Below are 22,321 nucleotides of genomic sequence, written 5' to 3'. Positions count from 1 at the left end.
AATTAATATTTAAGTAGATTAGAGTTCAACTTTGCAAAGAGTTTACTAATGATCCTTCATTATGTGACTAATTGGATTGTTACAAATGATATGAATAGTGATGTTCATCAGCAATTATTTCTTTCCTGCTTAAAAAATGCTATTTCATGTTTATTCAGTTTGATTTGTTTATAATTGTTCATTACATTTTAATGAACAAAGTTACTAAGAGTCATTAAAGGGGATGCAGGTTGCAAACCCCTCATATAATGGCAGTTCACTACAGATGTTTACAACATAAAACTTCACAAAAACAAAGAAAAAAAAAAGAAAAAGATAAATGTACACAGAGCCATTAAATACACAGAAGAACTGGTTCGGCTGCAAACAAATTCCCAGCCTGTCATAAAATCAATAGGATGACAAACAGTAAACACAGTCAGTTGGCAGTACTAGCTCAGCTTTCTCCTACTCCTACTACTGGAGAGTAGTAGGAGAAAGAAGCAAGCTGAGGAAAAGTGGTCAACGTTGCCTGTAGCAGTCTGAGGTTACAGCAACACAACTACAGAGATCGGAAAGTTTGAAGCCTAGAGTTAAAAACAGACGGTGTGTCTGCCTGGGATTTCATTTCACAGCAGAAGACGTGGAAAACTGGTAGATCTACTTTCAGAAACCGTCGGGACCAAGAGTAACACTTAAAGTTTATCTGTTGGGAAAATATTTAGCAATTTCACCTTGATATACATTGGAGCTTGTTTATTATTAGCTATGACCTACAGAGCTATTTTGATGTACACTGAACAGTGTAGACAGCAATTAATAGTTGGGGAAAAATATGGATCAAGCCCATCACAAGTGGAGGTTTCGCCAAAACTGATTTAAAGATAAAACAGAAAATTGTTATTGAGGCAACAAATAGGCCATGCAGCAACACTGAATGAACTGCAGGAATTCCCCAGAGCTGGTGTTGTATTACATGTGACAATAATTTCTGGTATTTGTCCTATTTGGACTTAGGAGTCAAGTTACAAGGCAACAGTCTTTTCTTCCAAAGGACACGTCAAGGTCTGACTAAAATCTCCCAAAACTTTATGGAAGAATGTGGTAACATTTTACAAAGCCAAACTTGAACTTAGAAGCCATTTTCTCCAAAAGAACTGTTTGGGATTGGAACAACACCACCCATCACCAACAGCACACACCAGACCAGGTGTGTGCTGTTGGATGTATGATTGTCAGGACAGTCATACATCTAAATCAACAGCAGACGTTTTGGAACCATCCGAGCCAGAATCCAGAACATAATCTGACAAAGTATCTGGATTTACATGAAGAGGACAGTGGACAACACATGTCCAGACAATTTTAGGTCAGAAGGCTTTGGAGAACATTTGCATCAAGTTTACTAATGGATTCTTAAGAGACAGTACTCTTTTTTTATTTTTTTTTATTCACAAATCAATTGATCTCGCATGCATGCATGTTTTTGGGATCTTGTTGGGATTCAAATGCAGGTTCCTCTTGTTGCAAGGCAACAGTGCTAAAAAAGAGGTAGTGTTATGTATTTTCCAGGCACATAGTGGCATTTCTATAGCACAGTCAAGTCATTATGTCACATTCAGTTGCTGTGTAAATGCTGTATATGTCAAACATGACTTAAAAGAAATTCGATTTCACAGCGTGTTGCCTTGAAACTGGGCCTCTGTCTCTTTCCAAAGTTCTGCCTTCCGCACGCGAGCACAACATTTCTCTATCTGGCATTTGTCAGACCACCGGACTGAGAATGGTTCTTAAAATAAGCATAGCAGATGCGCAGTTCCAGCAGATGTTTGCTAATTGCTGCTAGTTGGAAGGAGCAACCGTTTTACTAACCCGAATGATTGCCATGGGAGACTCAAAGATTCCCAGGTATCTTTCTGATGAGGGAATAACTTCATAACATGATGTGAAGCTCAAAAAAGCTTTTACGCAACACTGTCCCTTCAACGTGAGAGAGTACACTCTAGACATCCAGCGTACCTCACCCCAAATTTGTATCTTGTCTCACTTTTCAAATGATTAAAAGTGAAAAGCAACACTGAAACATTAGACAGGTAAGAGTATAAAAGCCTGCATCACAAGACACATGCATAAACAGCCGCACACTCGTCCTCTCTAAAACAACATGTCTGCTGTTGTGGGAAAGTGGCTTTTCAAGTCAACCAGAAAGTCTGCCTCACTAACAAGCTGAGGATGTGCGCTGTAGATGTTTCCAGGTGATTGGCCCTCATTGAAGTACATTTATCTGATGCTTTGTTTATTCCACATTTGATCCGCCCACTAATTTCAGCTCTCTTTTATTTTCTAGACGGCAGCAACTGTCCATGTAAACAGACTTTGTTTGAGCCTCAAAGCCACAGATGGCTGCTATCTACAATGAAATCCTTAGCGGACCAGGTCATCGGCTCCACATCAAAAGTTGGCATCAGTCAGTATTTACAGGTGGAGTCAAACCAGCCAGTTAAAAAAAGGAAGAAAAAAAAAAAAGACATCCTCAACTTGCAAGGCTGTTAATTAGCATCCCACGGGGGATTTTAACGCTTTTTCACTCATTCAAAGGTTTGTAATTTCCCCCATAATGTGGTCTCTAAAAGGTAGCCAGCTACTGCTGTGTGTTCATATGTAATGCTATTCATGTGACTGTTTTATTGTTCTGTGTTCCACCATCAGCAAATAGTGACCGTTTGGAAATTCATTCAAGCAGAGCCATGTGTACTCTCGTTTGTCACCAAACATCTTGTAGCCAGTTGGGTTAGCTCAGTGTTTCTCAATTCCTGTCCTCAGGCCCTCCTGCCATGCATGTTTTAGGTGTTTCCCTTCTGTCACACCCCTGGATTAAATCTACGAGTGATTAACAGGCTTCTGCAGCACTTGATGGTCATGCAATCATTTGAATCAGCTGCTCTGGAATAGAGGTACATCTAAAACATGCAGAGCAGGGGTGGCCTGAGGACTGGAATTAAGAAGCGCTGGAGCTCAACCTGGCTGCTGGCACACTGAGGAAGGTTCAATGCCATTCAGTGTACACCAACTGGCAGTGGGTGCAGCTACAATATTTCAGGATAAACAAATGATTTATTACATTACTATAACAAAAGAAAATCCATTTAAGAGAAGAGAGTAAAAGAAAGACCGTCTTTATGGGTTTTTTTGCGCCCCCTTCAATTTCGTCTTGGGTTGATATGTAAGCGACTTTGGCACCCCCTTGTGGATTAACAGTGACATAAACCCATGTAAAAAAAATAGTCCCTTGCACATTTCTTCTGCTTTTGCTATTTTTGTTACACTGAAAGCTGCAACATTTAATTTATATATATATATTTGTTGAAACTGTCACTATGTTGTGACAGCATATGAAACAGATAATCTGTGAATAACTGGAGCTCCTCAACCTTTTCTCAATGCTAGCTGGAAACAATCAATCAGGAGGCGGGAATTAGCGTTGTCAGTCATGCTGGCGCTTCTCTCCCTCCTCATGACTGAAAAAAAAAACTTCAAAAAGTGCTTTATGAGGTTACAAAAATTTTCAAAAGTGGAACACTGAAGTGTGTGTGTGTGTGTGTGTGGGAGGGGCAAACAAAATGGGAGAAATGTCTGACAGGGCAAATAGTTTCTCAAAGCGAATCTCAAGGCTTCCAAATCTGAAACATAAATTGAAAAATAAGTTTCCTACAGAAAACCTTCATATTTTCTATTTAATGAGTGTTTAATTTGTTTTCTTAGTCATCTTTATGTAAAAAATGTGAATATATTCGACTCCTCTGTTGCGTTTTAAAAGAAGTCACATAAATCCCAATGACAACATTGTGACAATTTATTATGACAGCAGTGATTCGGTAAATCCTTCGTACATTTCTCGGCACGCTCTCAACAGTTCAGCCCTGCCTCTGCTTGTGTCTCGGGTGCGTCTTGCAGTACACATACAAGCGCCCCCTCCTTCGGACAAAGAAGCAGTCTTTGCAGCGCTTTTTCAGGGCCGACTTGGTCTTCATCCCCGCCGAGGGATGGGCCCCGGGAAGACGCAGCAGGGACGGCGCGCCCTGGACCGGGAGGACAGACGACGGAAGAGGCGTAACTCTGGCCGCCAGCAGGAGCATCGAGCGCGGGGCGGCCGCGACCGTCCACAGACACCTGTACGCACTCGCCGCTGCCGTGGAGACGGTGGGATTGAAACGGCTCATCTGGAGAACCTGTCGACTCAGCGAGGCAGCCAGGTGCTTCAGCAAGAGGGGACCCATGGTGACAGAGGCTGCAGAGATATTCATGAGGAAAATTAGAAGTGAAAAAGGTTAAACGCGGTTTAGGCGACTATACGGTTTATCTGAAAAAAATATGGACATTTTACACCTTGAATTTTTCAACGTTTAGTATACTTCAATGTATTTTAAAAGAGTTTTGTGCGACAGACCGATACAGAGCACATAACTGTAGAGGTAGCTAAAAAAAAATACAGTTAAAAAAAATAAATAGAAAAAAAAAAGACTGTAAAGTGTGGCATGCATTCATTGGATTCAACACAATTTATTCTGACAGCCTTCAGTAGATAATTTCATTCCTGAATAGCATGTATAGCTGTTCCGTTAGATAACAAACTGCATTGCAAATGGCAACAATATCGTGTACATGCCAAACTCATGGTAAAACACGGTGATGGCAGCATTAATCCATGGGATGCTGAGGTTCTTTTTCTTCCACATGATAATTATGCGCTACTTTGTGTTTGTCAATGTCATTGAATCCAATAAAATACACGTTAGTCTGTGTTTCCAATGACAAAACGGGAAAAGGGAAGGGGTGGAAGTAACTATTCAACACAGCATTAAAGGGTTAAATATAAAACACAACCATACATAAATTAATTCCCCTTAGTATAACTATATGTTAAGTATTTGTAAAACGTGCATAAACAGCTACGCGATGTAAACCAGACGGCTCAGAGTTTGGATAAATAAGGCTTAAACATAAACTCGCACATAACGCTATTCATTTAAGAAGTCAAAAATTAAAACACACCACCTGATAATTTTGAGTAGATTCAAAGCATGCGTTATAGCACCGATATTTGCCTTTGAAACGTCGAAACAAGACCACAATGCTACTCTTGCATTTGTGTCTCAATGTACGGTTCCGGGTTAAGTGTTGGTGACTATTGTTTCCCGCAGTCTGATTTTTAAGGTTGTTTAACTGCGTGGCTTTTAAACAACGGTAGGTTTATTATGCTCTAAAATAATTCTTTGTTAGTTTCTATTTCTTATTTTACCAATGTAGTGTTTTAAATGCACAAATTTCAGTGAAATGTATTTGTAGCCTCCAGTTTGTACTTGTACCTTACAGGCAGTACCCCGGGAAAAATATTCCAAAGTCTCCTCCCCAACCACAGGAGCTTGACTGTTGTAAACATGGCGGCCGCTGTGTGCAGAGTTCTGTCCTTCACTAGGAACGCTAAGGTGCTCGTTCAGCCAGTGAGGTTGACTGCTGTACCCGTCCACCGATACAGCGTGGAGGTTTCAAGTACCGGCGAGCCTATCACTCATACCGGCCAGGTAGGTTCAAAACGTCCCCTGCTTTTAGTGCTTTAACGTAGGCCCACTGTTAGCTCACCTTAGCCAAGTTCAAATGTTGCTATAGCTCCATTATCGGACAGCACCTTTGCTATAGGATATGGGCTACTTATTTTGCTCAACATTCATTAAACACTAAAAGAATTGCATTTTATCTCAATTTCCAAGCGTGTGATATAGATGACTTCGATGAAATCAATGTAAAGCCTGACTGGAATGTCGTTTCCTTTAGGTGTTTGATGATAAAGACCCAAGAAGAGCTCGGTTTGTCGGAAGACAGAAAGAGGCAAGTAGTCAATGCAACAACCTGCAACAAACTATCACATGAAATGAGATGCACTAGATACTTAAATGGACATGTTGAAATACATATGTGTCTGCAGATGATAAGATCTAAAACAGGGATATGAAATTTAATTACATAAATGGAAAAGACCATAAACTTGCATGAGCGCAAACAGGATTATTCTTTTTTCATTAAAATAACTTAGCTGAGGTCCCAGAAAAGTTTGTAATTTTATAATTGTATTGAATCAATAAATACATATAGCTTGTCATGGCTGCTGTGAAGTGTTTTAATTTATATATATATATATATATATATATATATAGCCAGAAAATCCAAAGTAAAGAATACCAGAAATGTGTCACTGAATATTTTTATTCATTTGTTGCCCTTTTATTTAACTAGGTACTGGTTAAAAGGCAAATTTGTAGTAATTTTTGGTTGCTATGTGAATATGCATACACAAAAGAACACAAAAGAAAAGATATTTCTTTAAATATCTTGATAGAAAATTTGCTCTCAACTTCCTTTTAATATAACTTGTTTGAACTGATACTAATATTTCATCTCTTCTATTCTTATATTCTGTTTAATGACTTCTTCTCATCATAAGAACTACATTTTAGAAAAAAATAAAACCCCCAATGTTGCTTCTGGGCAGTTAAAACATATGCTGGTGGCTTTGTTTGGAGATTTGTAGCGTTTTCTTCTATTTATTTATGTACTGTGTTAAGGTGAATAAGAATTTTGCCATCAACCTTGTGGCAGAAGAGCCAGTGACACACTTGGAGGCCAGAGTGGTGTCTTGTGATGGAGGCGGAGGAGCACTTGGACATCCCAAAGTCTACATCAATTTGGTAAGATTTATGTATGTCATTGCTAATATAATGAAAAATTGTGTGAAATAAGTACAAGGAATATGTTTTCCACCAAAGAAAAGGTGAATTCTAAGGAACAAACAGCCGTAAATTACAGTAGAGGAATGATCCACTTTTTTTTGTCTTCGCAACAACCCTCCATTTTGTCATGTGTTAATTTCTTATATAAAGCTAACAACTAAATGTTACTGAAGCATTTCTATACTTTGCACACGAGGGTTGGGCGATATGACTTAAATAATGGCTTTTATTTCAGTCATCCCTTCTGAGTTGTGCTACAAGAGTTTTGTTGGATTACGAGTCAAGATATCATCGGAATAAAGACGTAAATTATCTAGAAGAAAGTCTTAAAATTATGAGAAAAAAGTTGTTTTAATTAGAGAAAAGGTTGGATGATTTAGTGGGTTTTTTTTTCTTTGTTGGAGTTCTCATTAAATTACTACTTTATTCTTCCTATTATTACAACTTTTTTTCTCATCCTATTTTGACTTTTTTGTCATCTGACTTTATTCTTGAATTACTATGACCGTATTCTTATAATGTTATAACTTTATTCTTGTAACGGGAAGAGAAGAAACATTTAGCCTGTTGCATTTCATTGTGAAGTTGGCCAGAATTCAAAGTCAAAATAAATAGAAGTTATGAAACCTGCTTGTCGAACAAAATGGTTGGCACTGAGCGTATTGACATCACTCTGAACTATGGAAACCCAATGAGTGCATTGGTTAAGAAAAATAAAATCCCGATTTTCCAAATTTCAGCTATTGATAAAATTAACTTATTGCCCAGCCCTAGTCCAGACGTTAATGGATGTTTGGCCAGCTGGATGGATTCCAGCCACCTGTATAATGGCCACCACTGATGCTTATATTTAATGCCCGAAATGGCGACATTGTGTTGTTGTGAAGAAAGAAAAATGTCATTAATGTTGATTAATAATCATAATCAATGCAACTATTGTAATTTTCAGAATGCCGTGTTGCAATGAAGTGTTTTCCCGGTATCGACGTGTCCTAGTTTCTCGTAGTGGATACCCTAGTAAAATCTTTTGAAGTTTGTGTTTGTAATGTGTTCGAGTCTGGGGAAAAAATCTGCAAAGATTGTTGTGTATGGCACCGTAAATGTATATGGCCCACACAGTGTTTCCACTAATACAGGCGTCTTGTTGTTTCCACTCAGGATAAGGACACAAAGGTGGGGACGTGTGGCTACTGTGGACTGCAGTTCAAGCAGAAGCATCATCACTGAAGCATCAGCCCTGTATTTGCTTCTCTGTATAAAATAAATTATGTTGTCTAACGGGGAGAGCTTTTTTTTTTTTTTTTTAAAACCCCAAAAAACAAAGCTTCTCTTTAACGAGGGAAAAAATGGAATGTGATACTTATAAATATTTAAAAATAGAGGTTGAATTTTACTGGATTCCTGGATTCTGTTTAATGCAGTTCTAGTATTTGACCAACAGAGGTCAGTGCTGTGCTACATATGTACTTCAGCTGACTGTCCAAACAGTGAATTGCTTTTTAGCTTCAAACTGTAGCTTTTTTGTTGTTGTTGCTTTTTAAAAGGATAGGTATGAAATAAAAGAACAACATATGTTAATCTACATTGCTTTCACAACATTTTCTGAACTTTCAAAATTAATCTTGTCTATTAGAGATTAGGCTCATGCCTGCAGAGAGAACTTTAGCTTCATAATGCATCTCCTCTCGTATGATCTGTCTGGAAAACTCCGGGCCCTTCCTGCAGAGACACAGCAGAGCGGAACGATACATGTTTGAAGAAGATCATATATATATTTCATCAGGTCTTATTCTCCATAGACCCCTGCATGCCAAATTGGCCCGTGCTCGGCTCAGGCTCCAGACACTGTTGGTGTGTTCGGTCCCTGGTGATGCAGCCAGTGGAACTGCATTTTTCCACTCCACGGGGCTCAGGTCGGGTGGGGCGGGAGTTGTCAGGCTGATATAATTGGCCCTGGTGGCTCCTGGAAGTACGCCTGATGCTGTAGTTAACCTCATCTCCAGGCAGACCACAGTGGATGATTGAAGGGGTAGGGAGTGGGGTGCATTGTTAAATCGAGGCATGTGAGCCGGGTCGGTGTCAGGGAGACGACTGCTTGGTCTGGCGGTCAGTGCGTCTGGTTGATTCGGAGGTGACGGGTGGTTGAGTTGTAGGCATCGCCGGCAGCAAAGTCTTACCGATGAAACTGAGCGAGATGAGCTGAATGACAGAGTAGTGTTTTTTTTTTTTTTATGCTACGTTTTGCTGCACCTTTAAATTATTCACTGGTATTAAACATGCTTTCTGTTCACCCTGGAAAAGTCTGGAATCATTGAAGTATTTTCAGGTGTTTAAGGAGTATTTATATCTCTGCACCTGGTTTATCTATTCATCCGTCCCATTTTCTGTCCACTCATTTGTTTGTCATCCGTAGTTCTGTCTCTACATTTATCTGTCTATCCATGTCTCCCCATCTATAGATTTTTCCCAATATTCATCCATTCATCGGCCTATTCCATTATCTCTACCTTTCCACCTATTTTTCAGTTGGTCATTTGCTGTATTATTCATTCATCCGTGTGTCCATCATCCACCTATATGTTTGTCTACCAGTCCATTTGTCTATCCATTCATCTGTTTTTCGTCCATCAGTTATCACTTTCTTTGCCCATCAACTGCCCAAGCGTTTGTCGTTCCATCTGTCTGTCTCTCATCAACCTTTTGTCTGTTTTCCATTCATTATTAGTATCTATTCTATCTATCGATCTATTCATCCATCCATCGGTTTCTCTACCGTCCATCTGTCCGTCATTCATCAGTGTGTCCATCGTTAATCCACTCATTTGATTAATTTGTCTATGTTCCACTTGTCTATTCCACCATCATTCATTCATTGGTGGCAAATTTTATTCATTTCAATTTGCCACTTTCGTATTGAAATGTCAGGTGTTAATTTTCTCTCAACTTTTGTGCTTATATTTGGTCAAAGGAGATTTAAAATGGGATGGGAATTTGGCTAATTCAATGCCGGAAAAGTTTGGAATTTGGGCATTAGGAATGTGTAGGAACGCTGTAGACTCATCACCCAGTATATTATCGTATTCCCCAACAGTGTATGTGTCAAGTAAGTCCAGGTTATAATTGTACATTCAACCAATTTGCGGTTGGACTCATTGAAGGGTTTGGTTTTTTGAGTGGTTAAATCAGCGCAGGGTCTACCACTACATCCAGCCCACCTCTGTCCCTCTGCATAATATCAGAGGGTAATTGCAAATACAGCTCTGCCTGTAGTTTGACCCGCACTGCCAGGTCAGAAGAATCAGAAAAAGATACGCTCAAATGAGACTAATCACATTAGAAATGTCCCCAACGCAGAGCAATAGATAATGGAGTTAAATGCCAGGGAGTTCCTCAATACAAAGTCCTGCGCACAACAATCACTCACTCCACACAAAACATCCTCCTCTTCTCTGTAATTGCCCTATTAAAATATTTCTACTTTAAGATGTGTCACATTACAGAGCCCCAGGCTCATTATGGAGCTCCATAACTCCAATTATCTGAGGCTCCACGTCCGGAAGCCAACCTGACCCGAAAGGGGGCTCACGGGCAGATCTGGGAGCAGCCCCATCCTCCTCAAGTCCACGCTCGCTGCGAGAGAGGCAAATCAGAAAGCTGACCTTTGGTCATTGTCTCGAGGCGACTCCACTCGGCTCAGCTTTTGGTCAGGTGACAGAGCCTCTGACCTTTACCATGAAAATAATGACTTGTTCTTGTGCCAAGAGCTCAGGGGGTTACCGTGGGGAGCGAGACACCTCTGGCGACACGAGACGGTATTTGGAGGACAGAGTTTGCACTCAGCGCTTTGATAGCTCCGGGAAAAAAAAACAAAAAAAAAACAAAGTGTGTGTGACACGACACAAGAGACTTGGAACTGTGAGTGTATATATGCCAGTGGGTGTGTTTGCGTGTTTGGATTTGCAACAGAGGCTCAGATGGTGTTGAAAGGAAATAGGTGTCAGACTGAAAGTGCAGAGGGGAGTAATTTGAAGTTGTCAGAATTTTGTTTTAAGACATTCCATCAGAATTTTTTCAAAGCATAGAAAAAAAATACACAGCTAACAGACACCAGTCTGAGTTACTTAGAAAAAAACCTCTTTCTAATTATCTTTTGGGTCTAACGTGGCCTGAACTGTCCTGGAACGCCATCAGTTTATCCATCCTGTTTCACTTTGAACGTTGTCAGGTTTTTTTGTATGGCACATTTCAGCAACAAGGAAGTTCAAAGTGCCTTGCGTCATAAAAACTGTCATCAATTATGAAACAAGCAACAAACATTACATTTTGCCATCCTTAAAATCATCAAATATGTTGATCAGTGTTCCAGTTACTACTAATCCAAGGCAACTCTTAACAGGTGGGTTTGTAGCTTGGATTTAAAGGAAGTCAGTGTTTCAGCTGTTTTGCCGTTTTCTGGAAGTTTGTTCCAGATTTGTGGTGCACAGAAGCTGAATGCTGCTTCGCCATGTTTGGTTCTGGTTCTAGGGATGCAGAGCAGAACCAGAAGGCCTGAGAGGTTCAGGAAGGTTGATACAACAGCAGATCTTTAATGTGTTGTGGTGCTCAGTGATTTATAAACTATCTGATCTAGAGGAATCCAGTGGAAGGACTTTAGGACTGGGGTTTTACTGGTTTTAGTGAGAACGTGAGCAGCAGCATTTTGGATCGGGCAGACCTGTGAAGAAACTATTGCGGTAATCAATACAACTAAAGACAAATGCATGAGTGAGTTTCTCTAGATTTTGCTGAGACATTAGTCGTCTAATCCTGGTAGTGTTCTTCAGGTGGTAGAAGGCCAACTTTGCAGCTGTCTTTATGTGACTCTGAAGATGTTAGTCCATCTGGATTCAGGGACTGATCAAATAGTTTCTGCTGAAGCTGCTTGCTGACTCTAGATTGTTACTCTTTGGGTCCAAAGATTATAACTTCAGTTTTGTTTCTGTTCAGCTGTCATGATCAACAGTGTCAAAAAATATCTTTGTGGGGGCAAAAACAGCAAGAAATTTGTTGTTGACCAGTTATTTCTCTACTTCAATGTGTCTTGGTGACTCATCTTATGGTGCTGGAAAGACCGATTGAGTTGAGCATGTGGGTGGCCCCCATGGAAACTTTCCAGATGCACTCTGCAGTAAATCGACCATTACCAATTCTTTGAAGTAGGTGAAGACTGTTTACCCTGCAGTTCTGTTTCCTCTCATAATACCCTCCACCCGGGATGCGGTTCAGCAAATGACGATTATTTTGTACCCAGAATGCAGTTCTGCTGCATAGTACTGCTATCCTACATGGTATCGCAAACCGCTTAAAATCTATTGATGTCCAGTGTGGTCAGATAGGCAAAATCAGAAACTTTTGGGAGTTTTTTAATCAAGATTTATTTCATTGTCTACCATTTAAAAATCTAAAACTGGTTGTTTATTCCATCTTTTCTGGACAAATTTTAAAAAAAAAGCGCGTCACCCAAACAGCAAAAGGTGAGAACAAGTTTACTTCTCATAACTTCTATACGGCTCTCCAGGCCAGTTTCTTAACGACACCGCCGCTTCGAATCTGCCTTGATTCCAAGACGGGAACAAAACTGTGTTGTTCCTGGTCTGTTAAATTTAGACAAAGTGAAAAAAGAAATTCATCGTAACTATGAAAGATAAATTAGCAGCCAGCCACAAGCGAAGGTCCTGTCAGGATGATCGCAGAAGAAAGAAAAGTTTTATCGAAATAAGAAGACAGATGCCATTATTTATCATCTTAAGTTTTACTTATTCATGAAGCAGAAACAGAATAAAATTCTCGGTTGAATTCATCCTGAATTATTTAATCTGAAATGGTTAATTCCATACAAAGCCCAGGCAGATCCCTCCTCTGTTCTGATAAATACTTTATTACCGCTTCTAAATAAGAAAAAGAAGAAGAAAAAAAACAGGAGCAGGAAAAGGAGAAAGATGGGAAAACAAGTTCTTTGCGTTTCTTTATGCAGTGGTTGAGAATTGTTTTTATTCATTGTTTTTTTTAGAAAAAAGCTAAAACTTTCTGGCCTTTAAACATAACTATTTGAATTTGAACAATTTCTGTTTCCTGCAAAGGTAGAAAAAATATCATGTTTCAGATAAAGGTGTGACACTTCGTATTATCCAGATGCTTTTATGATTTTTTTTTTTCTCTATTTGTGGGAAGGATCTTCCTGCTGTCCAAGGTTGACAAAGTCAAAAAGCGCCTAATGAAAAGAGACGCATCGCTGATTGCAGCTATATCTGGAGCCGAGGTGGAAGTGGCATCGATTTAACAATTTAGCAGCACCCTCCTCTGTGTGTTTCCATTAGTCACGGCTGAATACCACCCACTCCCCCCCCCCCCTGCACCCACTCTCACACCGCCCCATTTCACTCCGTCCAAACACACACAAACAAACTCTGTGGCGCACATACACACTTAGCCAAAGCTTCAGAGGTGTATCCCTCAGCTCCAGAGAAGGCTTTATATCATCTAAAGGGATTCCATTACTACGCCAGGACACACCAAAAACATTGCCATGCTACAGGATACACTTTTTATTTTTGTGACTTAGTGCATGTGCAGGCCGTGGTGCAAGTGTACAGTCATGTGTTTTTCATTTCATGAGTGGAAACTGTGCAGGATTTGACTCTGGTCGCTGAAGTGCATTAGAGCCTACGAGTTATAAAAGAGTCGAGGATTATTATGTTTTTAAAATAGGATCAGGTGCTCCTCACTGACTGTTTCCTATAAAGGAGCTTTTCTCAAAAAAAGAAAATGTTCTGTGAAGTTAAAATAGCAATAATATTTCCCTTAGCTTTAGGTCAAAGACGTCGCATGTAAGTCTGGACATAAGTGAAAAAAATCTCAGAGAAATTGAGATCTAACTGCTAGCCATTTTAGATTATATGACCAATTTGAAATCATTGAATATTAAAACGTTATCCTCGATTGGGATATATTGTGTGTCTACGCTTTAACTATTACCAACTTTTCCAAACTGAACAGCGCTCATGGTATTGAGCAGAGGCATCTGCTAGTTACGCTAACAAATGCCACCAGCTGTATTGATATGCCCCGCCACCATAGACTCAATCCACTCTAACCCCGCAAATTTAGGATTTGCGGGGTTATCTCTTCATTTACGCAATAACATTGCAGATAGTATTCTCCTTTGCTTTTTATAGCTTGGAAATTATCTGCCCAGACTCATGATAAGCCAGTCAGGCAGATTGATATCTAGCAGCTTCTAGAAGCTTATTTATGCATAGTAACACAGGCAATGTTTGTTAAAAATGTCCTATTCTTAAAGTAATCAATGGTTGTTAAGATAGCTTAGCTTGCATTGATGTTAGCTAAGTTAGTGTTTGTTAGTTTGACTTAAATTTCTTAAATCACTAAAGACTGGGGTCTGTGTAAATAGCTTGCTAGCCTTCCCCTAGTTGCGAGTCGCTTGTACAATATTTGGTATGTACCATCTTTGATGCTGCAGACCAACCCGACGGCCATTTACACATTCTAAAAATTTCTGCCACTCCAGGTGGATTTAAAGCAGACTGCTGAATCACAGCTGATGTATCGATACAACCAGCAGGGCTTCTCAATGTAACTTTAGCTTTGTTAAAGTTACATTATCGTACACACCTCGCACAATTGATGGTCGGAAATCCAAAAGTTTGCTCTGTTCTTGGAGAACATAGAGCAAACTGATCAAGCCGGCTAACACAGCTACCAGCCCTAACCACCATTCTTTTAGCTTAACAGTGATGCTATTTGGCTAAATACAAACAAGCTGAGTAAGCGAAAATGTGTAGATACCTAACATATGCTAGTATAACGTTTTATAAATCTGAGTCGTTTTAAATGGACAAGATCAGCTTGAGCTGAGACCCCCGTCTGACTAGCTATCAGCCTTTCACCGGTCTGAGGATTTCTTCACTTTTTCTCAGATTTGAGGTAAAAACCCTTTGAATACACATAGGGGAGCTTTACTGCTGAAGCCTTCACAGAAACTCATTTTAATACCTAAACTACAAATGTAATTCATACTTTATCATCAGTTTTCATCAAGCAAAACTTTGAATTTCTTTTTGGGAGGAGAGTGTAGGAGTGTTTTAGGACCAGACCAGCCTTACAGTATAAAGCAGACACAAGGATGGCTGGAGGTTGTGTCACTGCTACAAGGAAAATTCTGCTGACTTTTTCCTTTGGAGCTAAAATAATTTCTTTACCATTAAGCTCTTTATGACTTACAGTATGGTGGCAAAACAAATCCCATTTAAGACTCTAAAGTTTTTTTTTGTTTGTTTGTTTTTTTTTTTTGCAAGAAACCTTGTATTGGAGAACTGCAGTCCCTCCGTTCCGTCATGGAAAGCAAAATGTAGACTTTTGTTTTTAGTCCATACGTCCCAGTGCTACAATGTTCATAGACTACAAACACGGTGTAGACTGCAAGAGTTCAAAGGACTGAACAGACGTCTCGCTGTCGTTGAGGCTTTTCCACGCCTCCGCTGGTTTAGGCTGCTGAAACGGAGGACCGTGGAACACTCCGTCCACCCACTCTCTCAGTGTGGCCACTGGAGACTCTTGTTGCCTGTCCACACTGGTGAGCGCCATGTTTGTTGAGTACACAGGAGAGGAGGACCGGGTCGACGATAGCATGCATGGGGGGTAGTCTGGTGGGGAGCCGGCTTCTGGGGGAACAGCAGTGTGCGCGATAGACCAGATTTTGGGCTTTGGACTTTGAAGGTTGGGATTCATGTAGAAGGAGCTGCTTTGATGGTTGACTGGTGTTAGTTTAGGGCAATCCGCAGACAGTCTTTGCCCACGTGGGTGTTCTGCGTTTGAGTTTGCTTCTTTGCCCTCTGGTAGAACATGTGACTTCGGGTCACTTTCAGAAGCATCTGACTCCACCATGTCGAAGTCTTCAAGGTCACTCTGCAGTTCTCCACATCGTTGATCTGCAAAAGACAATCAGTTCAGGCAACAGGGAGACTGATTGCCAATTGCATCCAAAAGATGAGGAACTGGCTCTGGATTTTCTTACCGTGAAGGTGTGTGCTACTTCTAAGCGGCTTCTCGGCTTCACTGCTGTCCTCATCACAGCCTCTCTCATCAGAAGTTTTACAGGCTCTTGGTGACCATGTCACCTTGTTCTCTTTTTTTAGTCTCCTGCGTGCATTGGCAAACCACGTAGACACCTGAAGGACATAGAGAGGCACTTGAAATGAGTTCCAGATGAAGGAAAATTCTAATAAAAGACCACCCAAAGTAGAAAATATCTGCATGACATTCAGAAAACATAACACAGCAATGAATATTGCCAAATTTTCTGTATTATCATAGTCTTTTCCCAGCATTTTTATGTTGGGGAAAAAATGTACACCATTTTTTCTTAAGCTTTAACGTCTTGGCCCAATCTTGTGTAAGTACACAGGATTGGGAAAGTCCATCCAATTGGCAGGGTTTGAATCAATGGTACATATAGGAAGTAGCCCATGAAATATTGCTTCCAAGCTGTCTTTGGAATCATACTATTGCACAAACTTCCATTCAATTTATTGTGGAGCGCTAAGAAAAAAATTGAATGAAGCATTACCATTATAGGTGTTATGAGATGTAATGTACTGCAGTATTTCTCTATCCAAGTCCTGATTGTATCAGTATGCCACTTTGCCTGGTTAAGTAAAGCTGTTAAATTGAATCTTTTCTTTCCAAGTTAGTTTTCCAAGTAGTTTAGATTTTTCAAGACATCAACTCCCTTTCCAAATAGCTGTCCGATTATGTTGATTGTCAACGTTTCAAGATTTCTTGCTGAAGTGGCATTCACCTTTTAAATTGTTTGGAGGGCAAGATTTTGGATAATTGAGAACAGAAAGTCATCGGTGACGAGACAAAACACAATGAGAATGATTTTATCAGCATTGTGAGAATATCCATTAGTCACTAAAGACAATAACCATCAGCGCTAAACCTAATTCTGCTCTTTGGCGAATCTGGACTGTGTTTTAGCGTTTTTAATAGCTTAAGTCAAAACTACACAGACTTATCGATTCTACACAGAACAGAAACTCTTTGTGTAAACATGAAAAAGGAGCATTTTCTTATTCTTTTATAGCATTAGATTTAGATGTTTGACTCAGGTTGGAGTCATCTAATAATGACTCCAACCTGGACTGGAACGTTGACTTCAGATTATTTGTAAAAAAAAATAAAATAATTATATATATATATATATATTCGATTAATTGTTTCATGTTTAAGTATTCAGGTAATAACCATTAAGTGTTGAGCATTCCTGGGAATAAAAAGCCCACCTGTGTGAGCGTCATCCTGGTGATGATGGCCAGCATGATCTTCTCCCCCTTGGTGGGGTACGGGTTCTTCTGGTGCTCCTGCAGCCAGGCCTTCAGGGTGCTGGTGGTCTCCCTGGTGGCATTCTTACGACGGGAGGAGCTATCCGAACAGGAATACCTGAACCATCGACAATAGACGTGGGCAACGGAGAGAAAATTGTAAAAAATGTTGTTGTTTTTTTTTCTTTCTATTTAGCACAAAAAAAATAGTCTTGAAATTCATCAATCAAACGTTTTCATGTCCATGGACACATTCAGACAGTTTTACAATGTTCACGTATGATAATAATATAGTGCATTATAATTATATATTAAGCAGCAGGTGTTTTACCTAGTAAATGGTTAAAATCATTTAACCATTTACTAGGTAAAGTAAATGGTTAAAGCTGAGAGAACGAGTTAACTTACCCATATCTGTCATAAGGATATTGACCAAATGTGTATTCATAAGGATAATAGGCGGCGCTCTGAGATGTCCCCAAATGCACGGGTGCAGTTTCTTTGGGATCTAGTGGCCCCTAAAAGTGTTAAAGTTTAAATATCAGATATACAATTTCCCTACATTCGTTCCTGACCTGTGCAAAGTGGTTTCCATTTGTATCAGTGCTAAAAGCATAAAAGTGAGGCCTGGCACTCACCCTGGAATAGAGGGAGGAAGCGTCGCTGGCGCACGTGTTGTAGTAGCTCTGGCTCTTTGGGTAAGCGCCGCCGTAGACCCCGATGCCGCTTCCAGGAGGAAGCTGGTGACCCGGGGAGCGCAGCACCGGGTGGGACGCAGGAGAACCAGAGGTCATCAGAAACTATGGAGAAATCAGCATCAGTCATTTTTATTCAAATGTTCAAATACAATGGCATAAACTACTAATAACCAATCAATTTGTTTTCAGTTACATTAACAGTTTTCATATCCAAACAACAGCAAGCGACAAAATGAACTAACCGATGCTAAACATAACACCTCTAAGGAGAGCTTCCAGGTAACAAGGTTCAAACTAAGAACACAAGCAATTGCAAAGTGAAAAACTAAAATCTGCATGTCATTTAAGCTGCTATATAAAAGCTATAAATCACCACAGTAAAAAAAGATAAAACATGACCAACATAATGTCAAGCTAAAATTGCCTGGGAAAAAGTAAACCACTAAGTCCTGTGAATATTTTTTAACAGTTGATTGATCACAAACGCAAACCAATATGAAGTCAAAACTATAAGATTCCAGTGAAAACTAAATTAAGATAAAACGTACATTTACATTAATCACAATAAAACAAATACATACAATTATTCAACATCTACATAAACTCTAACAAAAAGTACCTAAATAAATTAATTAATTAAAACCTTCAGAAGCTATCTAACAGTTTATTCAAAAATAATAATATTGCACTTTTGTCATTTTGATCATTCAAGAAAATAAATTCAAAAGTGCCTCGTGGAAACTAGTAAATCCAGTTAAACAAATTACAGAAAATTCATGACAATGAAGCCTAAGATATAAACACAAAACTGTTATTTCAAACCAATATAAAGTCAAACCAAAAGTGGCCAGTAAAAAAAAAACAAATATAAGTAAAACATGAAAATAAACAGAAAAGGTAAGATAATAGAAAGAAATTTTAAAAACTAATAAAGATGCGAAACAAAACAATTAGTTCCGGTGAAGTGAGTATAGAGGGATTTACTGCACAACTCTATTTAATCTTTGAAATATAAACGAAGCATTATTTACTCAAATGAACGTACAAAAAGAACTTTTCTCATTTTTCTCCATCAACGTAGTAATAAAGCTAATAAATCCAAACAACTTTTTGACGAGCAGTCCTCACCTGTGGTGTGGTGGAGTAGGAATATCCCAGCTGCGAATACGCCATGGTTCAAAGTAGGAAAAAAACGCAAAATCTGGAAGAAAACCGCGTGGGCACGTCCAACGGCATCCGTACCACCCGCAGCTTGTTTTCCCACGGACACTAATTCAGAGACACTTTTACGTTCCGTTTTTTTTTTTTTTAAGATCACAAAATCATCAACGCTCTGACCCAAGTCGTGGCGCGCAGACGTTTACGCGCAACTGTCATCCCTGCGCGCCTCAGGAAGCAACTTCTCCGCTTTACTCTCTCCGCTGCCGCAGCTCTCTACAGCCTCCCCGCTCTCTTACAACCATCAAGCTTTGGTTTGCGTGCGTGTGTGTGTGTGTATGTGTGTGATCTAAGCACGCGTCTCCCCCTGATGCGCTCTTTAGATTTTAAGGCGCGTCTTCCTCTGACGTCAGCCCGATGTGGCCATCAGGACGAAGAAACGCGCCCAATTAATTCCCTCCTAGCTTCCTTTCAGCCCCTCCGTCCAAGAGGACAGTTCAGATCCTCTCAGATCCAGTCCCCCCAGGGCGCAAAGAGCGCGTTGATCAATTCTCCAAACAAACACCCACAGCTGCGATGTTTGCACACGCGCTACAAACATTTTACAACCTCGCGTGGCCAGAGGAGCGTTCCGGAGGAGAGGGACGGTGATGCGTTGACACCACATTGACAGGGGATGATTGATGACTACAACCTGATATTAGCATAATCGTTTTTGCCTCTGTAGTTTAGATAACTTGTCACCGCGGAGAAATCTCGCTGTCACCCACATATTCATGAGTGGGGAATGGAAAGGGAGGGGGGGAATTTCAGGTCTCCCCCGAGCAAATTAATCAAACAATGAACAGTCCACGCATTCCCTTGAGTAAGCACCTTTAGCAGCTGAATGGCTTGTCATGTTTTTAATAACCAAGTCTTAAGATGCGCTAGAGGAAGTGGGAACGCTGTTTCTTCAGTCTGTTGCCTTTTTGGTCTTAGAGAATTGAGGAGATAAATGGGCAGATTGGTAGATTTAAAATGCAACAATGTTTATATTCTGTAAAACGTGTATATATAATTGAGCTATCCTGTGGATAAAATAAGGGGAAACAAAGCAAGTTGTGAGAAACTAAGTCAAAACAGCAGTTATTAAGCTTCTTTTTTTGCTAGACACTATAAAAGGTAATTTTGGGGAGTTGTAAAGTTATTTAAATAGAGTAGATGTAGCAGCCAACTGTTATTCCAAGTGGCTAGTCTGTTTATATGTGTTGTACTATGTAGAAATATTCTAAATGGGCAGTATTATGTATTTTCTAGGCCCATAGTGCCATTTTATAGCACAATCAAGTAGCTGTTACCTTCAGCTGTTGTAAATATCACACATATCTTAGCCCTCCCACAGTTCTAGTACAACGTTTAGGCAAATGTCGATCAGACAGCCGGGAAGCAATGGGGGAGGAGGATCGTCCTGTCAGACCGTCAGTTACCAAAACCACTCGCCAAGAGAGGAAAAAAAAAACTAGCAAAAGCGCACACAGGATCAGTGCAGCTCCTCCCATACACACAATAAAAAACTTGTGGGGTTCAAATGACCCCGTCTCTTAAGACCATTAGAGGATCAAAAGAAATTTGACTTTGCAATTTGACGCCTTGAAATCTGCGTCTTTTTAAGAAGCTTCTGCTCTAACGCTTTGCGTTTAGCACGTCATCACAATGTTTGTCCATGATGCCGTTGACAGCCATTCTTAGGAGCTTTGTACTGTGAAGAAGTTCATAAGAGCTCAACAGATGTGCAGTTCCATCAGGTGTTTGCTAATTGCTGCTGGCTAGTCTGAAGGAACTGAGTGGAAGAGGGACGCTCTGTGATGAGGGAATAACGTTACAATACCCCACTTTAGCTCGGTAAAAGCTAAGAACAATCAACCCGTTCCACTTATGAGATCGGTTGTTGTGAAAACCTAAATATTGTTTTGCAGAAACACTCTACCTCATTCTGGAGAGTCCTTAGGGAATCACAGGCTAAAAGGGAACTTTAGGTCTTTGAAGGAACACATCTCAGCCTATTTCAATACTTGAGCCCATCTTCCCCATTGATGGGCTCAAGGAGGCAATTAGAATCTAGATGGACCTGTAAATCAAGAGCATTTTGACTCAGGTCCTTCTTCGCCAGATCATATCTGAAAATAAGCCACATGACTGCAGATATGAACCACATCTATCCGTCTCCTACTTCATCCTACCATAATTTCTGTTACAAGGCACCAAGATTCTTGAATTCCTTCATTGAGACAGAAACTGACCGCCGACCTGGAGGCAGCAATCATCACTTTCTTGTGCAGAGAAACCTCAGAAGAAGTGACTCCCGCCTCTGCTGGTAATTTCTAGTTTACCAGTTATGGTGAGTCATAAATGGTGACATTTCAATGAAATGGTGGCAGAATATCTTGATTCAACATGTTGAATCAACATATTCTTTTTATTCAACACCTGATTTTTATAAAATCAATCAACCAGTTGGAGATGGAGCAGCTTCCTGAAGCTCTGTTGTATTTTATGGTGGGAATTATTTTTTTTTTTTATCTCTTTACTTCCAATTATGGACCAATGCAACACTCCTGTGTGGCTTTTTGGGCAACAGGAGGTAGTAGGATTATTTCTGTAGTGTGGTTATAATGGACTCAAAGGTGACTCTCCAAAGCAACCCTGAGTAAAAACTGCTGTTCAGAGTTCTGAGAATCATAAGCCAAGGCAAATGTCTGCGCACCAATGATATAAAACATTCTTCTTAGAAAATGTTAGAGATTTCAAGGAAACACAGTAAAGCTGACTATCTCTGGAGAGAACTAGATGGAGCGCTGAAGACCCTTCTGTGGTAGAAATTTGGGGTTTTCGTAGGAAAGGAAATTCAACAAAGCATATTAAAGCCACAACAAAATGTTAGAACACTGTATGTATTAGCCACAATTTTCTAAGTTTAACTGAATATTGAACAAATTAATATCAGTCTATTAATGAGTTTCTCTGATTGGTTAGATGTTCTAATGTATATTTTTCTAAAACGACCTTCACAAATAAAGCTAAATACTGCTGTTTTCAGTTTGTTTGGGGTTTTTTTTTAATCTTTTCCAACCAGTTAAAATTCTGTTATAGAGTTCTTGTAATATCTATGTGTACTTTAACCTTGTCTTCTAGATACTTCCCCTTTAACTTTGATGTGGTTTAGCCCAGAGCCTGTTTAGGCTTAGGCTCAACAAGCACCGTCCCCATGAATGTGAATGCTTGACAAATCTTTGGTGAATGCGCGATGGCCTCCTTTTTACTTAAACACAAACTTTCTGGA

At 39.9% G+C, this 22,321-nt stretch overlaps 3 protein-coding genes across 4 annotated transcripts; 1 reads left to right on the top strand and 2 right to left on the bottom strand.

Annotated features, from left to right (window-relative positions):
• Positions 1-3,817: 3,817 nt before the first annotated feature.
• On the bottom strand, positions 3,818-4,256 carry mrpl36 (mitochondrial ribosomal protein L36). The gene has a single exon (XM_044138212.1). The coding sequence runs from the start codon at positions 4,254-4,256 to the stop codon at positions 3,894-3,896; it is 363 nt and encodes a 120-aa protein (XP_043994147.1). The 3' UTR covers positions 3,818-3,893.
• Positions 4,208-8,048, top strand: ndufs6 (NADH:ubiquinone oxidoreductase subunit S6). Of its 2 annotated transcripts, none has more exons than XM_044138209.1 (5): positions 4,208-4,306; positions 5,353-5,561; positions 5,812-5,865; positions 6,600-6,722; positions 7,923-8,048. In XM_044138209.1, the coding sequence occupies exons 1-5, from the start codon at positions 4,255-4,257 to the stop codon at positions 7,989-7,991; spliced, it is 507 nt and encodes a 168-aa protein (XP_043994144.1). In that variant the 5' UTR covers positions 4,208-4,254; the 3' UTR covers positions 7,992-8,048. The 2 variants fall into 2 exon arrangements, with proteins under 2 accessions (XP_043994144.1, XP_043994146.1); XM_044138211.1 differs by lacking the exon at positions 4,208-4,306 and adding an exon at positions 5,134-5,223.
• A 5,147-nt stretch (positions 8,049-13,195) lies between these two features.
• Positions 13,196-19,424, bottom strand: irx4b (iroquois homeobox 4b). The gene is made up of 6 exons (XM_044137983.1): positions 18,973-19,424; positions 17,785-17,946; positions 17,555-17,664; positions 17,108-17,264; positions 15,838-15,991; positions 13,196-15,751 (listed from the first exon to the last, which is right to left on the bottom strand). The coding sequence occupies exons 1-6, from the start codon at positions 19,015-19,017 to the stop codon at positions 15,222-15,224; spliced, it is 1,158 nt and encodes a 385-aa protein (XP_043993918.1). The 5' UTR covers positions 19,018-19,424; the 3' UTR covers positions 13,196-15,221.
• Positions 19,425-22,321: the final 2,897 nt, after the last annotated feature.

This window comes from Gambusia affinis, linkage group LG14 (assembly GCF_019740435.1).
Source record: "Gambusia affinis linkage group LG14, SWU_Gaff_1.0, whole genome shotgun sequence".
Lineage (NCBI taxonomy): Eukaryota > Metazoa > Chordata > Actinopteri > Cyprinodontiformes > Poeciliidae > Gambusia > Gambusia affinis.
The sequence above is the reverse complement of the archived record's forward strand: the minus strand, read 5'-3'. Positions and strand labels throughout refer to the sequence as shown.

Bases quoted from the DNA above. Each gene is read 5' to 3' on its own strand.
- mrpl36 (XM_044138212.1), bottom strand. From the start codon at position 4,256: ATGGGTCCCCTCTTGCTGAAGCACCTGGCTGCCTCGCTGAGTCGACAG.
- ndufs6 (XM_044138209.1), top strand. From the start codon at position 4,255: ATGGTGACAGAGGCTGCAGAGATATTCATGAGGAAAATTAGAAGTGAA. The intron at 5,562-5,811 runs GTAGGTTCAAAA...CGTTTCCTTTAG, and splicing joins CTATCACTCATACCGGCCAG to GTGTTTGATGATAAAGACCC. The intron at 6,723-7,922 runs GTAAGATTTATG...GTTTCCACTCAG, and splicing joins CCAAAGTCTACATCAATTTG to GATAAGGACACAAAGGTGGG.
- irx4b (XM_044137983.1), bottom strand. From the start codon at position 19,017: ATGGCGTATTCGCAGCTGGGATATTCCTACTCCACCACACCACAG. The intron at 17,947-18,972 runs GTGAGGACTGCT...ATTTCTCCATAG, and splicing joins CCTACTCCACCACACCACAG to TTTCTGATGACCTCTGGTTC. The intron at 15,752-15,837 runs GTAAGAAAATCC...TGTCTTTTGCAG, and splicing joins AAGTAGCACACACCTTCACG to ATCAACGATGTGGAGAACTG.